Source organism: Paralichthys olivaceus, chromosome 8, assembly GCF_024713975.1.
Source record: "Paralichthys olivaceus isolate ysfri-2021 chromosome 8, ASM2471397v2, whole genome shotgun sequence".
NCBI lineage: Eukaryota > Metazoa > Chordata > Actinopteri > Pleuronectiformes > Paralichthyidae > Paralichthys > Paralichthys olivaceus.
The window spans coordinates 18,023,715-18,039,449 of record NC_091100.1 but is presented as its reverse complement, the minus strand read 5'-3'; the positions used below and the strand labels follow the sequence as shown (position 1 = coordinate 18,039,449).

The window sequence follows — 15,735 nt, the reverse complement described above, 5'->3', positions numbered from 1 at the left end:
AACACATGCAAACATACATATTGTCACAGCAGAGCTCAGACTCGTGAACAGAATATGACCAAAATAAAACTACACGAATCAAACAAGCCACATGTTGTGTTGTTGATGCAAACTGACAAATTAACATTCAGGGTGAAATCAAAATGTCAACAAATGGTGAAATGAGAAAGAAGCAAAGTTTTCACAGGATCATTTTGAAATAATATTTGGTCACTTTAAACATTATCTCCTCCGATAAATAAAGTTTAAAGGTCCAGTGTACAAGATTTAGGTGAAATGGATCTATTGGCAGAAAAAATAATCCTAGTAGCGTTTTCACTAGTGTGTAATCATCTAGATTGTTTTCTTCAGAGCAGCATGTGCTTTATGTAAAAGTCGCTCATATTTTGCTGCATTGTGCCAAACCTCTGCAGCCCCACGACCACATTTTTTAATTCGCTCACATCTGAAAAATGTCCCCGTTATTGCTGTGTCCTGAAATGTCAGATTTAAAAAGAATAAAAGTCTGTAACTTTATCACACCTTTAATGTTCAGCGATGGACCTGACAGACATTTTGTATGTTAGCATAATGTTATGCTGATTGAAAGAATGAACCATCATACTGTGTAATACAATTTGTGTGTCATGTGTACACTATTAAATATATTTTTATTTTATTATTGTCAGCACTGACTGTGCTGCTTCATCTGTTGATACTGTAAGTCTCTACATCAGTGTGTGTTTTTATTATTCTCTGTTGAACAGTGCGGCTCTCATTCAGACTCTAATTAGCCCACTGGACTCATTTTATTAGTCATAACTGGCTTGTAATGTTTTATCTGCTTTATTAAAAGGATTTTCACACGCTGAGCTGACACCTCTTTGTGTCTGGTTAGATTTTTTTACTCTTCAGCTGATCTGGATCACATCAATGTGTCAGTGAAAATACATATTAATAAACATTCAGTGTGTCAGAGTCTCAGCTGAATAAGCACAGTATAGAAATCCCATAATTATTTCTGACTGTGTCCAAAAAGGCCCAAACACGTAACTCTGACCCTGTAAACCACTTGGTCCACGTCCAAACCTTGTCTCATGTTCCTCGTATGGATCCGTGCAGAGGTCAGAGGACAGAGCTGTACCATGAAATGAATCTGCTCTACATGCTTCCACTTTATTAGAGCTGACAGCTTTACAGAGGCACACGAGCTCCCTGGTTGAGTAGTGAACCAGCACAAATAAATATTTTTGGAATCTCAGGTGTTAAAATATCAGACAGGTTTGTTAATGGGCATCACATGTGTCTTTCCTCTTTACACCTTCACTGGAAGAAAGATTTGCTGAATCTGTTTCATTTCTAAGGTGGAAAAGTGTCAAGTAATAGTCCCACAGAATTATTCAGAGTCTCGTAGCGTTCGAACACAATACCAGGCTGTTTGCGTGAGATTTAAACTCTGCGATGCTGATCTATATTCTGCTGAACCTGCAGCAGGAAGTCTGGTCCGCAGAGGTTGCCTGGTCTAGTCTGAGTTATTCTACCTCGCTGAGGTGTGGCACTGCCAGTTTCTATTATCTTCATCATGAGTAAATAACTCTGCATTGCACTCATTGACTTTACATAAGATCATCTTTAACCTGGTTTTAATTTTACATTTGATCTTCAGGTCTCCACAGTTATGGACTCATATGGGTTCAAACTGATTTTAAGTTTGTAAAGTGATGTTTATTTAAACTGTGTGAATAAAGTCTGTGAACATGTGATATCACATGTGGTTACATTGTGAGAAAAAGACTGCACAGATACAGAGCAGAAAACTGCATCAGCACTCAAAGTTCCCACACTGTGTGTGACCCTGAAGTTACAAATACAAGTCTGTTCATCTGAATCTGATTGGACGATGGTTATCCAATCACAGAGCTGAGCGCAGTGCTTCTGTTACTGGAAATGTGTGCTGGTCTTTAATAGACGACTCTGGGGGCTCCCACATCTTTACATACAAACACTGGATGTTAAATATTTACCATTATTTCGTCATTGCACTTCTAACACTATCAATTAAATGCTGTAATTACCACAGTGGCAATCTTTATTTCCTCCAGTAGAGAAAACTAATACCGTTTCAAAAATCACTTGCTTTAAATTGATCAACTAAATGCTATGACAAAAAAGTCTTGGATGAAAAAATGTTTTTCTGAAGTGAAGACAAACTGATTTTTATTTCATTTGACTTTATTGAAAAAGGGCTCGAGTATCAAAGCTAAAACATTGCCTCTTGGTTTACAATCACTAAAAATAAACAGGGTTATGTCTCAATACATCTCAGGTATATGAAGAATATGTGTCAGAAGCTGCCTCTAAAGAGGGAAAGTTATTTCACATTGTTTTGGGCTCCGGAGCAGAACACATGCACCCACTCTGACACGTGAATGTCAAAGAGATGTGAATGTGTTTTGTCATGAAAAACTGTTGTGAACATTTGGTCCAAAATGTATTTCATACACATATTTTCAATTTGCTGGTGAAGTTGCGTGTAAGTAAAGTTTTCAGTATATTTGGCAGATTAATGGTAGTTAATGTCGTGCACAATGGATGTTTGATGAGGATGGCTCTGACAGAACTATATTAAAAACACTTTAGGTCTGTTAAGTACAGCTAACTAGTTGTTGTGTTTAATTCACATAAATTATTAATGAAATGTTGCCCATACATTTTTCAAAGTTTACTACTTTTAAATGATGCAACTTCCTGTTATTGAGATAATTATGACATTATATATTAGAGAAGTTGAGCTTTACAGAAAAGACTATGCAGTCGTTTTTTCAAGATGTAACTGTGGCAATGCACGTCAACAACTTAGTGAAATAATATAAAATCAATGTCCATTAATTTCAATCGCATGAATGGGAATGAAGTTACACTTGTAAGACCATTGCACCGTAAGTTGAAAGAAAGAGTTCAAACTGGCCATGTAAAACAAAGAAAAACTAAACAAAGACCATTACGACAGGCATCAGGACTTCGATCACAATTTTTATGGGAAGAAAATTGGGCTCTAATTTTGCAGCATGGCAGCAGTTGAGTGAGATTGAATGAAGGCCTGTGGGATGCTGGGAGTGTCCAGATTGAAAGCACATGTCGGTTGCTCGGCTCCCAACTCAAAGGTTTTGTTCTGTTTTGGCTCCTTGGCTCTATTGACACATCATACATCAACCTCAGTAAGGCAGCAAAAAATCAAATCAAGTGTTGGAGGGGTACGGTCGAGCTGAAAAGTTTCTCCTGTAACTCCGTGACAGCCTCCTTTTGTTTTACATCACTATGTTTTGTACAGAACAGATTTTATTCTGTTGAACCATTTTACCTCCTCAGAGAGCAACAAAAGCCGAAAGACTATATCTATCTTGTAAGATGTTTGTATCCACAATGTAAAAAAAAAAAAAAAAAAAAAAAAAAAAAAAAAAATGTTAATAGATGGCGTTTTTTCCCTTTGGAGCTTGAATGTGTTACACTCTGTGATGAACAGATTGTAAACAGACCTTTACGCATGAGTGAAATATTGCATGAAACCTTAAAAATGAAGTTTAATGCCATTTTTTTTTCTTGCATTTTATGGAATCGCCTTCATTTAGTAGTAACTGCCTACTTTACATTGCATTAAAAAACATTTAGTAAATTTTACACAATATAAAAATAAAAGCATTACATATAAAAGACACATCTGATAATAAAGTGGCTCAAATATATATAAGAAAGAATGATTAAAAAAAACAACTTTTACTACTTAGCATTCCCTTTGTGACCTTTATGATTCAGCTTTACGTTCTATATGATAATTTAGCTTTTCATTCCTACCCAGGACAGGTGTTGGTACAAAAATACTGTGGTTAAATGTTGTCAGGACATTTACCCCCGTCCCTTTAAAAAAAACTTTCTTCAGAATTAGGCTACATCCACATTACTATGTTTTGGTTTGGAAAAGCATCAACTCTCTGCATTACTCCAGAGTTTTAGAACTGCAAAAATTGTGGTTAAAAAAAGTGTGGAAATGCTGCAGGCCTCGATTTAGTTTGAAAACTTCAGGGCTGCGTTTTAGTTTAGACAGAAATGTTTGGAAAAGATGATGTAGTTACGCACATTGTTGCCTATTTTGGTCTTTTTCAGTCACGACGTAGCCTTCACTGATTCGTCAGGCTCCCATCACATAACCCTCTCCCCGAAGAAAACAACCAGCATTAGCCTTGGCGTCTGTTGTCTTTGCTAACCACTTTTGTGCAGTTCAATTTAGCATTTTACAACAATACACGTGTAGAAGACGAATTACAATTCCCGTGTCTGACGGTATTTGAGCAGTGTTTGCCCTGTGTTTGTTAGTGGTCATTTGATATGCTTTGCAGGTGTGTTAGAACTGACGGGCATTAATACTGATACGGAGCCAGAACAAAGATCGTTTCAGTTTGAAAACACTGTGATGTTGTAGTAGGGATGCAGCTCTTCTACCTGTTTCTAGAAATCCATGAAATAGAGTTTTACTTTCACCTGTTCTTAATGCATATTTAACTGAATAAATATTTGGCTTTTGTTTACTATTTACTGTTCATTTAATGAGAGAAAAAGCTGCATTGATAAGTGTCGTCTTTATCGGTACAATATGTCCATTTCACTTTTCACTTCAGACTCCATCAACAGCGTTTTAACTATTGTGTGACAGGTTTCATATAAGAAGTCACAGCATCCCGCCTTAAATCTTGCATAAGATAAACAGTGAACTACAGTTACAGTATATAAAAGGCTCTGACCCCTTATACTGGATATATATAGCACCATAGGATCAGTGCTTGTTTCATAAACAGTTTGCATGAGCTTCATCTCTATTTCGTTCATGCAGCAAGCTCAAAGACAAAGCAAGACCATGTGGTAGCACGACCTGCCCTGATTGGTCGCCCATTAGGGGAGGGAAAACCTCACAGGCCAGCGTCTCAGTCTGCCACATGACCCCCTGGTCTTGGAGTAATGCCACGTTCACCAGTCAAGAGTTGAGGTATTTGTTTTGTTGTAAATAAAACCGATTGTTTTCACTTGGCTGAGTTCCTAAATGTAACACTTTTTCTGTTTGCCAAACCAGATTTGGACCATGAAGGTAGCATTACCCACAAAACCTTGCGTGTGCGACAGAAAGGTCAGTTTGTTCCTTTATAGACGTGTGAAGTTACAAAATACAATAAACACACAGTCAGAGTTAGTTCCTGTGAAGCACATTCACACATACACACTCTTATGTCAAAAGTCCAACGTTCACACACGCACACACACACACACACACACTGTATATCTGACATTAACATGCATCCTGTCATTCCGAGGTGTAACTGCATTAGGTGCTGTCACAGGGCGTCGGAGGTGACTACGTGGGCGTCCGGAGGGATCGGTGGTGGTGCTGCATGGGGACGGCACGGTTTGGCTGTGAAGTGCTGGTTCTGCGAGTGGTCCAGGGAGGTGGACGGGTACATACAGCGTGTTTACATGCATCCGTAGCAGTGACAGGGAGGTATATACTGCAGGTCCGGCACAGGCCTGAAGACATACACGTCTTCCCTCGTGTTTAGTTTTTCTTGTTGTTGCGTCTTCTGGATTTCTTCACCCTGGAGAGAGATTCATAAAGATGAGAATGTATGAGAGTGACAACAGCTACAGTCAGTTCTGAAATGAACGGTCATAGATTCTCTAAATATGATGCTATTAGACAACGATTAAGGAAAACACACATGAATGATCTGCTGTTTGAGGAGCTTATTTAAAAAATGTCTGTAGAGGATTGTGAATCTGGTGAACCTCACACTGCTCGGATACACTTCAGATGAAAATACTATACTTTTACTATCACTTCATTTGCCCAACTGCTAAAACTGTTAAACCAGTGGTTCCCAACATTTTAGCAAGAGCTATTTGGGGTACTACTTTTCTGATTGTGTAAAATCACATAATATTTAAGAAAAAAATAATTAAATTTAAAGTCGGTTTGATGTCTACCCAGTTCATCAGCTTACAACCCTTGAGATTTATCTGCGGACGTCTGGAGGAACCTGACCCACAGGTTGGGAATCACTGAAGTACTGACAGTAATCAAGTTAAATGGCTTAACCAGCTACAGCAGTGAACTGCTGCATTGGTAGATCAGGATTGAAAATGTGATGTTGTCTGTTACTGCGTCAGTCACCGGTGTTGTTTTTCTCTTACTTTGAATACATTTTGCTTAAAATATCTTTTCTTAAATTGGACTTTGAATTCAGTAACTGAGTGTTTTTGTTTCTACATTTGTGTAATTAAAGGATCTGAACATCTGTTACTAACTAACAGTAACTTATATAACTCCCTACAATAATAAAAACGCTGTTGGGGAACAGAGTCCAGGCAGCAATGATGATTCCTGTTAAAAATGTGCACTTTGTTTCTGACAGAGAATCTGTGTAACGGGGCACTTGTGAAAATAACATGGTGCTCAGCAGAGTCGTGGACATGTTGAGGCCTCTCGTCTTGGCAAAAATGAACAAAACAGCATATAAATGTCATTTCTGTGTAACTGAACATGAAAAGGGAGATGTTTGGTCATAAACCTGGAAGGTAAATATTCAATCTATGTTTATAAAATCCCTCATCTCTGCATTCAGTCATGTCTCTGCTCCTGAGGACGCTAGAGATCGTGTGGTTCAGGTGAGGATCATGGTTTTGTTACAGAGGAATTTCACAGTGAACTCACGCTCAACTTTGTTTATGTACAAAACAATAATCGTTCTGATCTCAATCGAAGCGCTTTTGTTTGGAGCCATTTTTCCTCAGATGGAATTTGAACACTTGGACCCTGTTCAGACCTGGTATTAACATCCTGAGTGATCCAATCACAAATGGTCAAGTTTTAAGTACAGGTGTGAACACACTGAAGACACATTAAGGACTCCTCTGAGGTCAGGTCACTCAGAGCACATTAGGAGGTGGTGTGTGATGCATGGGGCCATATACTGTATGAAGGACCACCTGCTCAGCTGACAGCCACTACACTTTCACATTTACCATACATTGCCTTATTTGTGTCCACCAGCAGAATATTAACACTGACTGACACTTTTTGATTTGACATCTTTTTGAAAAAGAAAATCTAAATTCACTCACTTCAAATCTTGTTTCATTGTAAAGCTACAAATTGAATCACTCTGGCTCTGCTCTCTCTTTATTTCTCACATTAAAAAGACAATAAAAAGACTCAAAACAGATGATACTCATCTTGAAATAGTCTCAGTCTAAATAAATAGGTTCATGTAAAGTAAATAAGTGTGGAAATGGTGCATTAATCAGAAACGACATGCATGTTTATTTGCATACAGAGCAGGGAAGTGAGATCTGAGGCTGGATGTTAATACCGGGCCTGAACGGGGCCTTATTCTCCCACCATCCACCACAACCAGCTCCTGGCAGATCTGCTGCTGTTAATAAATGCAAAGCTTCATTAATTCATTGATTGCGTCCAAATGATTGCGTCCAAAAAAGGTGTTTGCAGTTTGGTTGTATTAAAAACAGAATTCCTGACAGACAAGGTTGGTGCTGGGCCTCACGCCAGCTTCAGTGAACTACATTGATTTTTTTTAAAGTGTTTAATTCACGTTATTCCTTTGCTAACACAATGAAACAATATCCCATAATTCTTTAGAAATGACTTTATTATTAATTTTCACACTGTGCACTTCAAGTGTTTATGGTGTTTTAATAAGCAGACCTGCAGCCTGGCGATAATCACCTCCAGATATATTGGGGAACATACTCTTTATGAGGAATTGCGCACATTTTAACTTTGCAGCTCATTTAAAATTAAAGGGGCTGCAGCAGGTTTTTACTATCAACAAGAAAAAAAAGGGAAGTCATTTTAAAACTCATTAAGTTTTTGCTACAGCCTGAGACCCATGTTATGAGAAAGAAGGAAGCATGAAACACCAGCGGCAGATTTATCAACGCTCTTACTCTAATTACGTCACAGATAATAACTCAGCTGATTACATCAACCGTGTCCGTGATTTGGGAGAGTAATTGTTGGCAGGAAACTGAGAAATGACCGTTTTTTTACACACGGTTTATTTCTTCTTTGCAAATCTCCAAACTCAGAGAGCAGCTCAGAGAGCAGCTGTATTTCAGGCAGGGGAGTGAGGAGGATTCTCTTACTTGTTGATGGCGTTCTTTAAGTACTGCTGCAGCCACTTGGTCTCTGGGTTGATGCAGACTTCCCTGTTGCTCTTCAGTTTGGCACTGCAGGAGAAAAAACACAAAGATTAGACTGTATCTTATATTGTGTGATTAACCTGTTTTATGTCCGAATGTACAGGGGGGTGGGATGTAACAAAGTACTTTTACTGCGTTACTGTACTTCAGTACATTGTTCATGTATCTGTACTTTACTCAGGTAGATTCATTTTCACTTTTACTCAACTACATTTATCCACGAATATCTTTAGAACCTTTATTTTTAATACTAGTGGACTGTATATATAGTATATTTAAAAGTATTTACTTACTTTTACTCAAGTACAAAAGTTAATGTTGTACTTTTTTGTACATTTTTATCTATGTATTTTTACTTTAGTAAAATGTCTGAATACTTCCTCTAACACAGGATGATCATGTGCTCTTATAATTTCTACTCTTGCATATGGTGTGAAACAGAAGCAGCAGAGATGAAGAGGAGGCTGTGTATTTGAGTCGGATCAAAACTTGGATACTGATGTGAACACCGTCACCTCTTAGCTTCCTCTGGAGCTGAACATCTGCTGACAGTGCACAGTGCAGCTCTGATGTGTCAAGTGCAGAAATCTATGGAAAATACTGGAATCTTTCAAACTAGAAAGATTAGCAAAAAACTATTGTAGGCTATAATTTTGACATTAATGATTAGAAATATACAATATAGGCACAGTTATTAAATTTGAATAAACAATATCAGTGGTATGGTTTTTAAAATCTCTCTTAACTGTGATTTTAAAAGGTATAATGGTTAAAACAAATACATACAATAAATTATTTGTACAATAAATTATTGAGATGGTAATAATGGTAAAGTTGAAGAGATAATAGTCTAAAGATGCTGCATACTAATATGTCTTTAAATTTATCAGGTATTTTAAAAAAAAGAAGTAAACCCACTTCACCAAATGCTTAACTTTAACCTCTGAAAACCCCAAAACATCTTACAACACTTCCCAGTTAAACCAGAGGATTAGAATCTGTCACCAGAGCTTGCTGCCAAATCTAACATCAGATAACCTGCATTATTGTTCAACCATGAAGAGAACACAGAGCCCTTTGTTGGAACCCATCATAACATGAAATAAAAAACACCGTCCTTATTTAACATTTGGATAAAGAGGACCTCACTGTGGAAATGAGCACGATACGTCAGGATCATGTCTGATGAGGCTGATGAAGGCCGAGCTCAGCGACACCTCGGCTAAGCTCTGGAAACCTCCGAACATACACATCAGAGCTGAACGGTGGAGGATTACTGCACATGACAGGCTGTCACCCTCTGCTAGGTGGTGAAAAATCACAGCTCTCTGTTTCCACTCAGGCACAGCTGGGAGGGAAGCTTCCATCGCAGGTCGCACTCTACTGTATAGGAATTGTAAAACTGTCTCTACTCTGCACACAAAACATCATAACACGCAGTCTGACGTAGACACAAGAGTTTCATCACGTTTAAACTTCTTAAAAGGCCCAATTTAACGGTATTAATGATCCAAACTGGTGGAAAAGTCTCACAGCACCCACACAAGTGCATTTTTAGTCATTTAGTCATCATGACACATTTATTTTAGGACACTATAAAACAGCTAAAGCAAAAGTGTTTCCATCCTGATGTAAGAATAGCATTTTATGAGTATGGAAGTAAGTACATCCCTGTAGGAATCCAAGTCTCTGCGTAAGTAAATTCCCCAAATGACCTTTTAAAGTTTTCTTTAAAGTCACCACTGCTATCGTAGTGTGGTTGTGTTGAGGTTGTGCAAAGATTGACTCTTATTGATTTAGAGATTTTATTGCTTCCACCAAGGAAGTTATGTTTTGTTTGTTTGTTAGTTAACAGCATCACACAACAACTGCTGGACGGATTTACCACAAGATTTGGTTGAGGGATGCGATATGAGTCAGGGAAGAACCCATTCAATGTTGTGCAAATCTGGATCATTCTTTATTTCTTTTTTTTTAACATTCTGAGATAGGACGTTAGGACAAAAAAATCCGACCGGTTTAGGGGACTGATATTTATGAGTGTGTGCAATCCATAAAAAGATCTAAGATTTAGTGGAATGTGATTGAATTGCCCCTCTGGTTACATTTCTATTTATTCTTGTGTTATCTGTCTCCCTGACTTTTATTATCCAGGACACCCGTGCAAAAGAGATTAAAAAAGAAAAAATGATTCCTGGTGAAATTAAGGTTCAATAAATAAGAGTTGAATCCCTCTTTATGATTTGCAGCTCTGTTGTGACAGAGTGTGTGTTCTGGCCTGTTGATGAAGAACTGAGCCAAATATTTAGAAGAGGATTTGTTCTGTTATCAGACACTGAGCTTCAGATCCGCTGGGCTGAGCAGGAGGGGTGGGCGGTCGGGGGCTTGCTCCCTCCAAACATGTGGGTCTCACACCTCGGTGGCAAAAGGTCGTGTATGAGACTTAACAACTCAGAGGTGTAGTGCCTCGCTGCTCCTCTTTCTCCGCCCTCCATCGCTCCATCACACAACTCTGCAAATTAAACACATTCCTCTCCGCCTCGAACTGCTGGCTGATTCAATTTGAGCCCCCCCACCACCACCACTGCTGCCCCTTTAATGTGCCACCTCCCCTATTCCTCACCCCCATTTAGATGCATGCACACGTGCAAATGAGCAAATGGCTCCTCAACTTAAAAGAGCAGTTCAGGAGCATCAGTCTGAGCATCAGGCCTCAAATCCCTCAAACTAACATGTGAGTCAGGAGGCCAAACAGCTCAGTAACTGGATCTGTGTTTGCTTTTCCTCCAGGGATGCCCCTTCTTCCCTCACCACTATTATTTTATTAGGGATGGCCCGGCTCATCCGCTCAGGGAGCTCACCGCTGTTTTCATGTGTCTCCCTCCATCCTGTTTATCTGTCTGCTTGTCTGGATGAACAACCGAGAGCCTAAGCCCTAATTGACTTGGCTGGAATTGGAGGAGCGAAGTTCCACAAGCAGCAGGTAGTAATTACTTCACAGCAAGTTAATACCAACAGCATGCTGGGCCGGGTGGGGGGGTTGGGAGTGGGTAGGATGAGGGCGCACGGTGGGACGTTGGGGGGGGTGGAGGGGACAGAGGAGGTCTGGGGGGTGAGGCTATAGTGTTACTGGCTTTCTTTCATCTGTCTCAATAGAGATACAGGCGCAGCGCTCTGCGACTGAATGACTTCTTGACTCCTCGGGCAGGTTAGGGAAGTCAGAGGGTGTGTGTGGCCCTGGCCGGAGCATCACATGCCCTCCCTGACCTTTCACCACTCTGCAACCCGCCATCCCTCCCTTCCTTTTTTGGCAGAAGCCCCACAGACTTTTAGCCTTTTGGCTGTGAATCTTCTGCCGTCAAGTTTTCTATGGCGAACAAATGAATGAGGCTGTCTTAGTTAATGTGTTCCAGACCACTGACATATTTCTCAATGTTTGAGTGAAATAAAAGAAAAAGTGTATAAGGGACACAGAGGGGGTCAGCAGAAATACAAAGGTAATCACTTTGACCCTCAATTATTGCTTCCTTTGCAAAACATAAATGGTCCCCTGAGCTCTGGCCGTCGCTGCTTTCCTCTCTCTGAGTGGATCGTGTTGTTTTAAACTCAGGCCTCTAAATCAGGAAGGAATAGAAGGATTTTAACACCATACTTCACACATCCTTTTTAAATCTACACTGGATTTAATTAATGTATCATTTGTTGGGTTCTGATTTGATATCATATCATATTACAGTGAAAATGAAAACTAACAGGATAAAAGACAAATAACTGACAGAATAAATACGTAAGGATAATGAAACACTCTGAAGGTGCCTTATAGTCCGAATGATTAGGGCTTACGTAATAAAACTGTGCAGCTATCAACTATCAAAGATGGTGAAAAAAGCCTAATAGGTTCATTCAACCTCTTTTTAATTCTCATTAATCAGTGCAATGATACTTACATGTGTTCCTAAAGCTTCTCTGCGCTGAAAAGCTGCTAAATGGACCTTTTTCTCTCTGATGTCACGATAAAGATGTTTGTGCTGAGTTCACACTCACCCATAACAAATGTATCAAATATTCCACTTGCACCATCGAGATTAATAAAAACATATAGAGCCCCATTATAATCTTTGCACTAGTGCTGCTCCTGAAGAAAAGACATGAAATCATTCCGACACGTTGCTCCACTGTGTGTTGCAACATATCTAAAGAGCGTCATGTTTCATCCAATGAGCACATGGACCCACCAATGTCCCTGTCACCGACCACCCAGCTATTATATTCCAGTGCATGAACATCCAGTACAAACAAAGACTTTAAAGCCTCTCAAGATGAATAGTCACTGAGCTGGAGCTGGTGTTTTCACCTCCTGCTCGTGGAAAGGGAGACATTGTGATGTTTAGAGCCAAGCTTCTAGTATCCTGCAGACTTCTGGCATATTTCAGACAGTCATTAACATTCACCTAATCTCACCCACATCCTAAAGAATGAACTTCAACAAGCTACATCAGTGACAGGATCATTTAAAGGACCCACTCAGGATATGTGTTTCTTCAAGTTTTACTCTGTGGAGTAACTTTATACGTATTTACTTACATGACTTGGAAGGGGCAGTTGGGCGTGTGGAGGAACTTGAGCTCTTTGATGGAGCGCTGGGGAACCGTGTTGAGGGTAGAACGACACCAACACCGCTCCACCAGACTGATGGGCTTCGCTGCATACACACAAAGGAAAATGACAAATTAGCATTATATATGACAGCAGAGAAATTCAATAGGATTACAAGGGGATAAATTGACACAAGCGTTGACAGGATTTGAAATAAATCAGCTGAATTTTTTTCGCAGTCCAGTAGCAGATGATGTGCCTGCTGGAGAGGATGGAAAATTGCTGAAATGTTTCATTTAATTGTCGTACACAGAGAAGGGATTGTTAAGATCCACACAAGGATTTAAATATTAACATAAAATTTAGATCCAAATGAAAGTAGCTTTGACTCCATTTCAGTTGTAATTAAATGCATCACTTCCCTCAGAAGACAAATGAAAAAACATGTCCAATGTACTGTTACAAGTCTTTAATCATATGGGAACGTGTAGGTTTACCTGCTACAGCTCTGAACAACATGTTCATTAAAAAGAGATTAGCGCTTTCTGACCACTCACACACACACACGCAGAATTTTAGCTTTTCACTCCCAGAGCATTTAGCGAGGCCTCCCTGAAGGAGAAGGGCCCTCGACATTCAATTTGCAATATTCGTCCTCTTTTATGAAAGGGCACTCTGCGGCTCAGACGGCATCAACAGCCTCTGTGGAAATCACCTCAAGTACATTCTTAAAATGATTACAAATCACCCCCGCGCCTCCACTGAGGCTTTGTGGGGGCCCAGAGGCAAAAACTTCCAAATGCAGGCGATTATTGTAGTTTTGTAATTGTTTGCCTTCTTAAAAATACAGCAGAGTTTCTAAAGAAAAAGTGAAAGGTTGTGAAAATGTCAGTGCTACGGATGAAAGCAAAGAGTCGGCAATAAAAAATGAAATGAGTTAAGAAACCAGCTAATGGCCTGGACTTAATAGACTGGGTTTGAAAAGGGGGAAAAAAGAGAGTCAAGAAATTACAGAGGGACGCAGAGCAGATGCTGATTTTGTGGATGTTTAGAAAATTCAAACAACTCATTCTTTGTGTATGAGCTGTTTCCTGCTCAGATAAACACACAAATCAACAAAATCAAGTGGAACTAACAGACTTTTGTTCTGGGCTTCAGCATATTCCCATTGATATGCATGTTTATAATGCAACACCAAATGTGCTGCCACAAATGGCTAAATCCTCAGTAATATCGGCCTAATGACTCTCACCCATTCAGGCTCCTTTCTCATGCAAACTAAGGGATCATTATGCAGCACGGAGCACCAGGGCCGGCAGCGAGCATCCACCACTATCACCAGCGCATTGTTTATCCCTAATTAGAAACTAATTAAAAGAAAGCAAAGAGAAAAGACACATTTAGAGCTGACTCTTTAATGTGCTACCAGAGGTCTAACTGGGGCCGAAACCTCAAGCTGAGAATGAACGCAGGACACCCAACACCCTGACATGTTCCGATTACTGCTGGGTCACAACTGCACCACACCTCTGATACGTGAAGGATTTTACATCAAATAGCAATTGATTAATTTCACCTTGATTTACTGATAAAAAAACTAAAAGCAAAAAAGATATTACTGTTAAAAAACAGTATAAAACCCTGTAGTATAGTAATATAGATTACCAGTTACAGTCAGTTTCAACTTCTATACCATGAAACCAGAGTTGGAACTATAAATATTATCATTAAAATGTTCTGATGATTATTTTGTTTCATTATTTTTTAGATTTTCCAATTGTTTGTTTTGTCTGAAGATAGAGATCTTTGAAAACCAGCAAAAATTAACACTTGAAAAGTCATCCAGTTATTTTCAATTAATGGCATAATCAACTAATCAATCCCAAAACTAGCTGCAATATTGTTTGGACTTATCCACTAATCATTACATCTGTACAATAGGCATTTAATACAGATGAATAATAATGAAATATAAAGTAAAACTCTGCTCTCTCCTCACTAAATAACATGATCCATTACAAAATAGAAATGAAGCAGTGAACTTAAGTGTTGTATTTCCTGTAACAGTCAGAAGTGAAGCAGCAACACAACAGGATTTGACAAAAAAGATTTCTTTCTAGATGTCAACAAGTGAAGCTCATCATCAATATCAACCTAAATCCAGAGGAATAAAACCTGACAAAGACCAGAAGTACAGCTTTGACAACTAAAAAGGAATTTAATATGAAGCCAGATCTTCATCATGATGTGAGACATTCTGCAGATTTTTCATTCAATAGCTAATATAAATACCAATATTAACTATCCAAATGATGGATGGAGCAAAACCCCAATCCACATCTTAGTTTTTTTCTAAAAACTTCCATGTAGCAGTCACAACTTTCAGTAATAAATCTGCAATTCCTCTCCTGGACTCACCGCTGCAGGCTGGTGCATGTGTGGCCACGGCCAGCAGAGCCATCAGTGCCAGCAGTTTGACATCCATGGTGGTGGTGGGCTCACAGGCTGCAGGAGGGCTGCTCTCTCTCTCAGCTACAATCCAGGGCACAACTGTGACCGGCAGCTCTGCTCTGTGCTGTGTTAAAGCCTCAGATGGGAGAGAGAGGGAGAGAGAGGGAGAGGGAGTCCCACTTTCTCAGGAAAGGAGGGGGGTCCCAGCATGAGAGGAGAGGAGGTGAAAGTATGGGAGGGGAGGGGAGGGGAGCGGCAGCGAGTCAGTACAGACTTCCTCAATTGTAAATGTGTTGGCTGAGAATCAAGAAGAAATTCTGTGGAATTCTGTCTCTCTTTCTCTCTCCAGTGGGTCTCCTTCATTTTCTCTCTTCCTGCTAAGTTTTATTCTTCTTTTATTTCAGATACTTTTGCCAGTTTCATCTCTATTTCAATTTTTTGCATTAT

The 15,735-nt window shown here is 39.4% G+C and overlaps 1 protein-coding gene across 1 annotated transcript; it reads right to left on the bottom strand.

Moving 5' to 3' along the window:
• Positions 1-2,193: 2,193 nt before the first annotated feature.
• cxcl12b (chemokine (C-X-C motif) ligand 12b (stromal cell-derived factor 1)) lies at positions 2,194-15,425 on the bottom strand. The gene is made up of 4 exons (XM_020084401.2): positions 15,256-15,425; positions 12,826-12,943; positions 8,185-8,268; positions 2,194-5,618 (listed from the first exon to the last, which is right to left on the bottom strand). The coding sequence occupies exons 1-4, from the start codon at positions 15,320-15,322 to the stop codon at positions 5,579-5,581; spliced, it is 309 nt and encodes a 102-aa protein (XP_019939960.1). The 5' UTR covers positions 15,323-15,425; the 3' UTR covers positions 2,194-5,578.
• Positions 15,426-15,735: the final 310 nt, after the last annotated feature.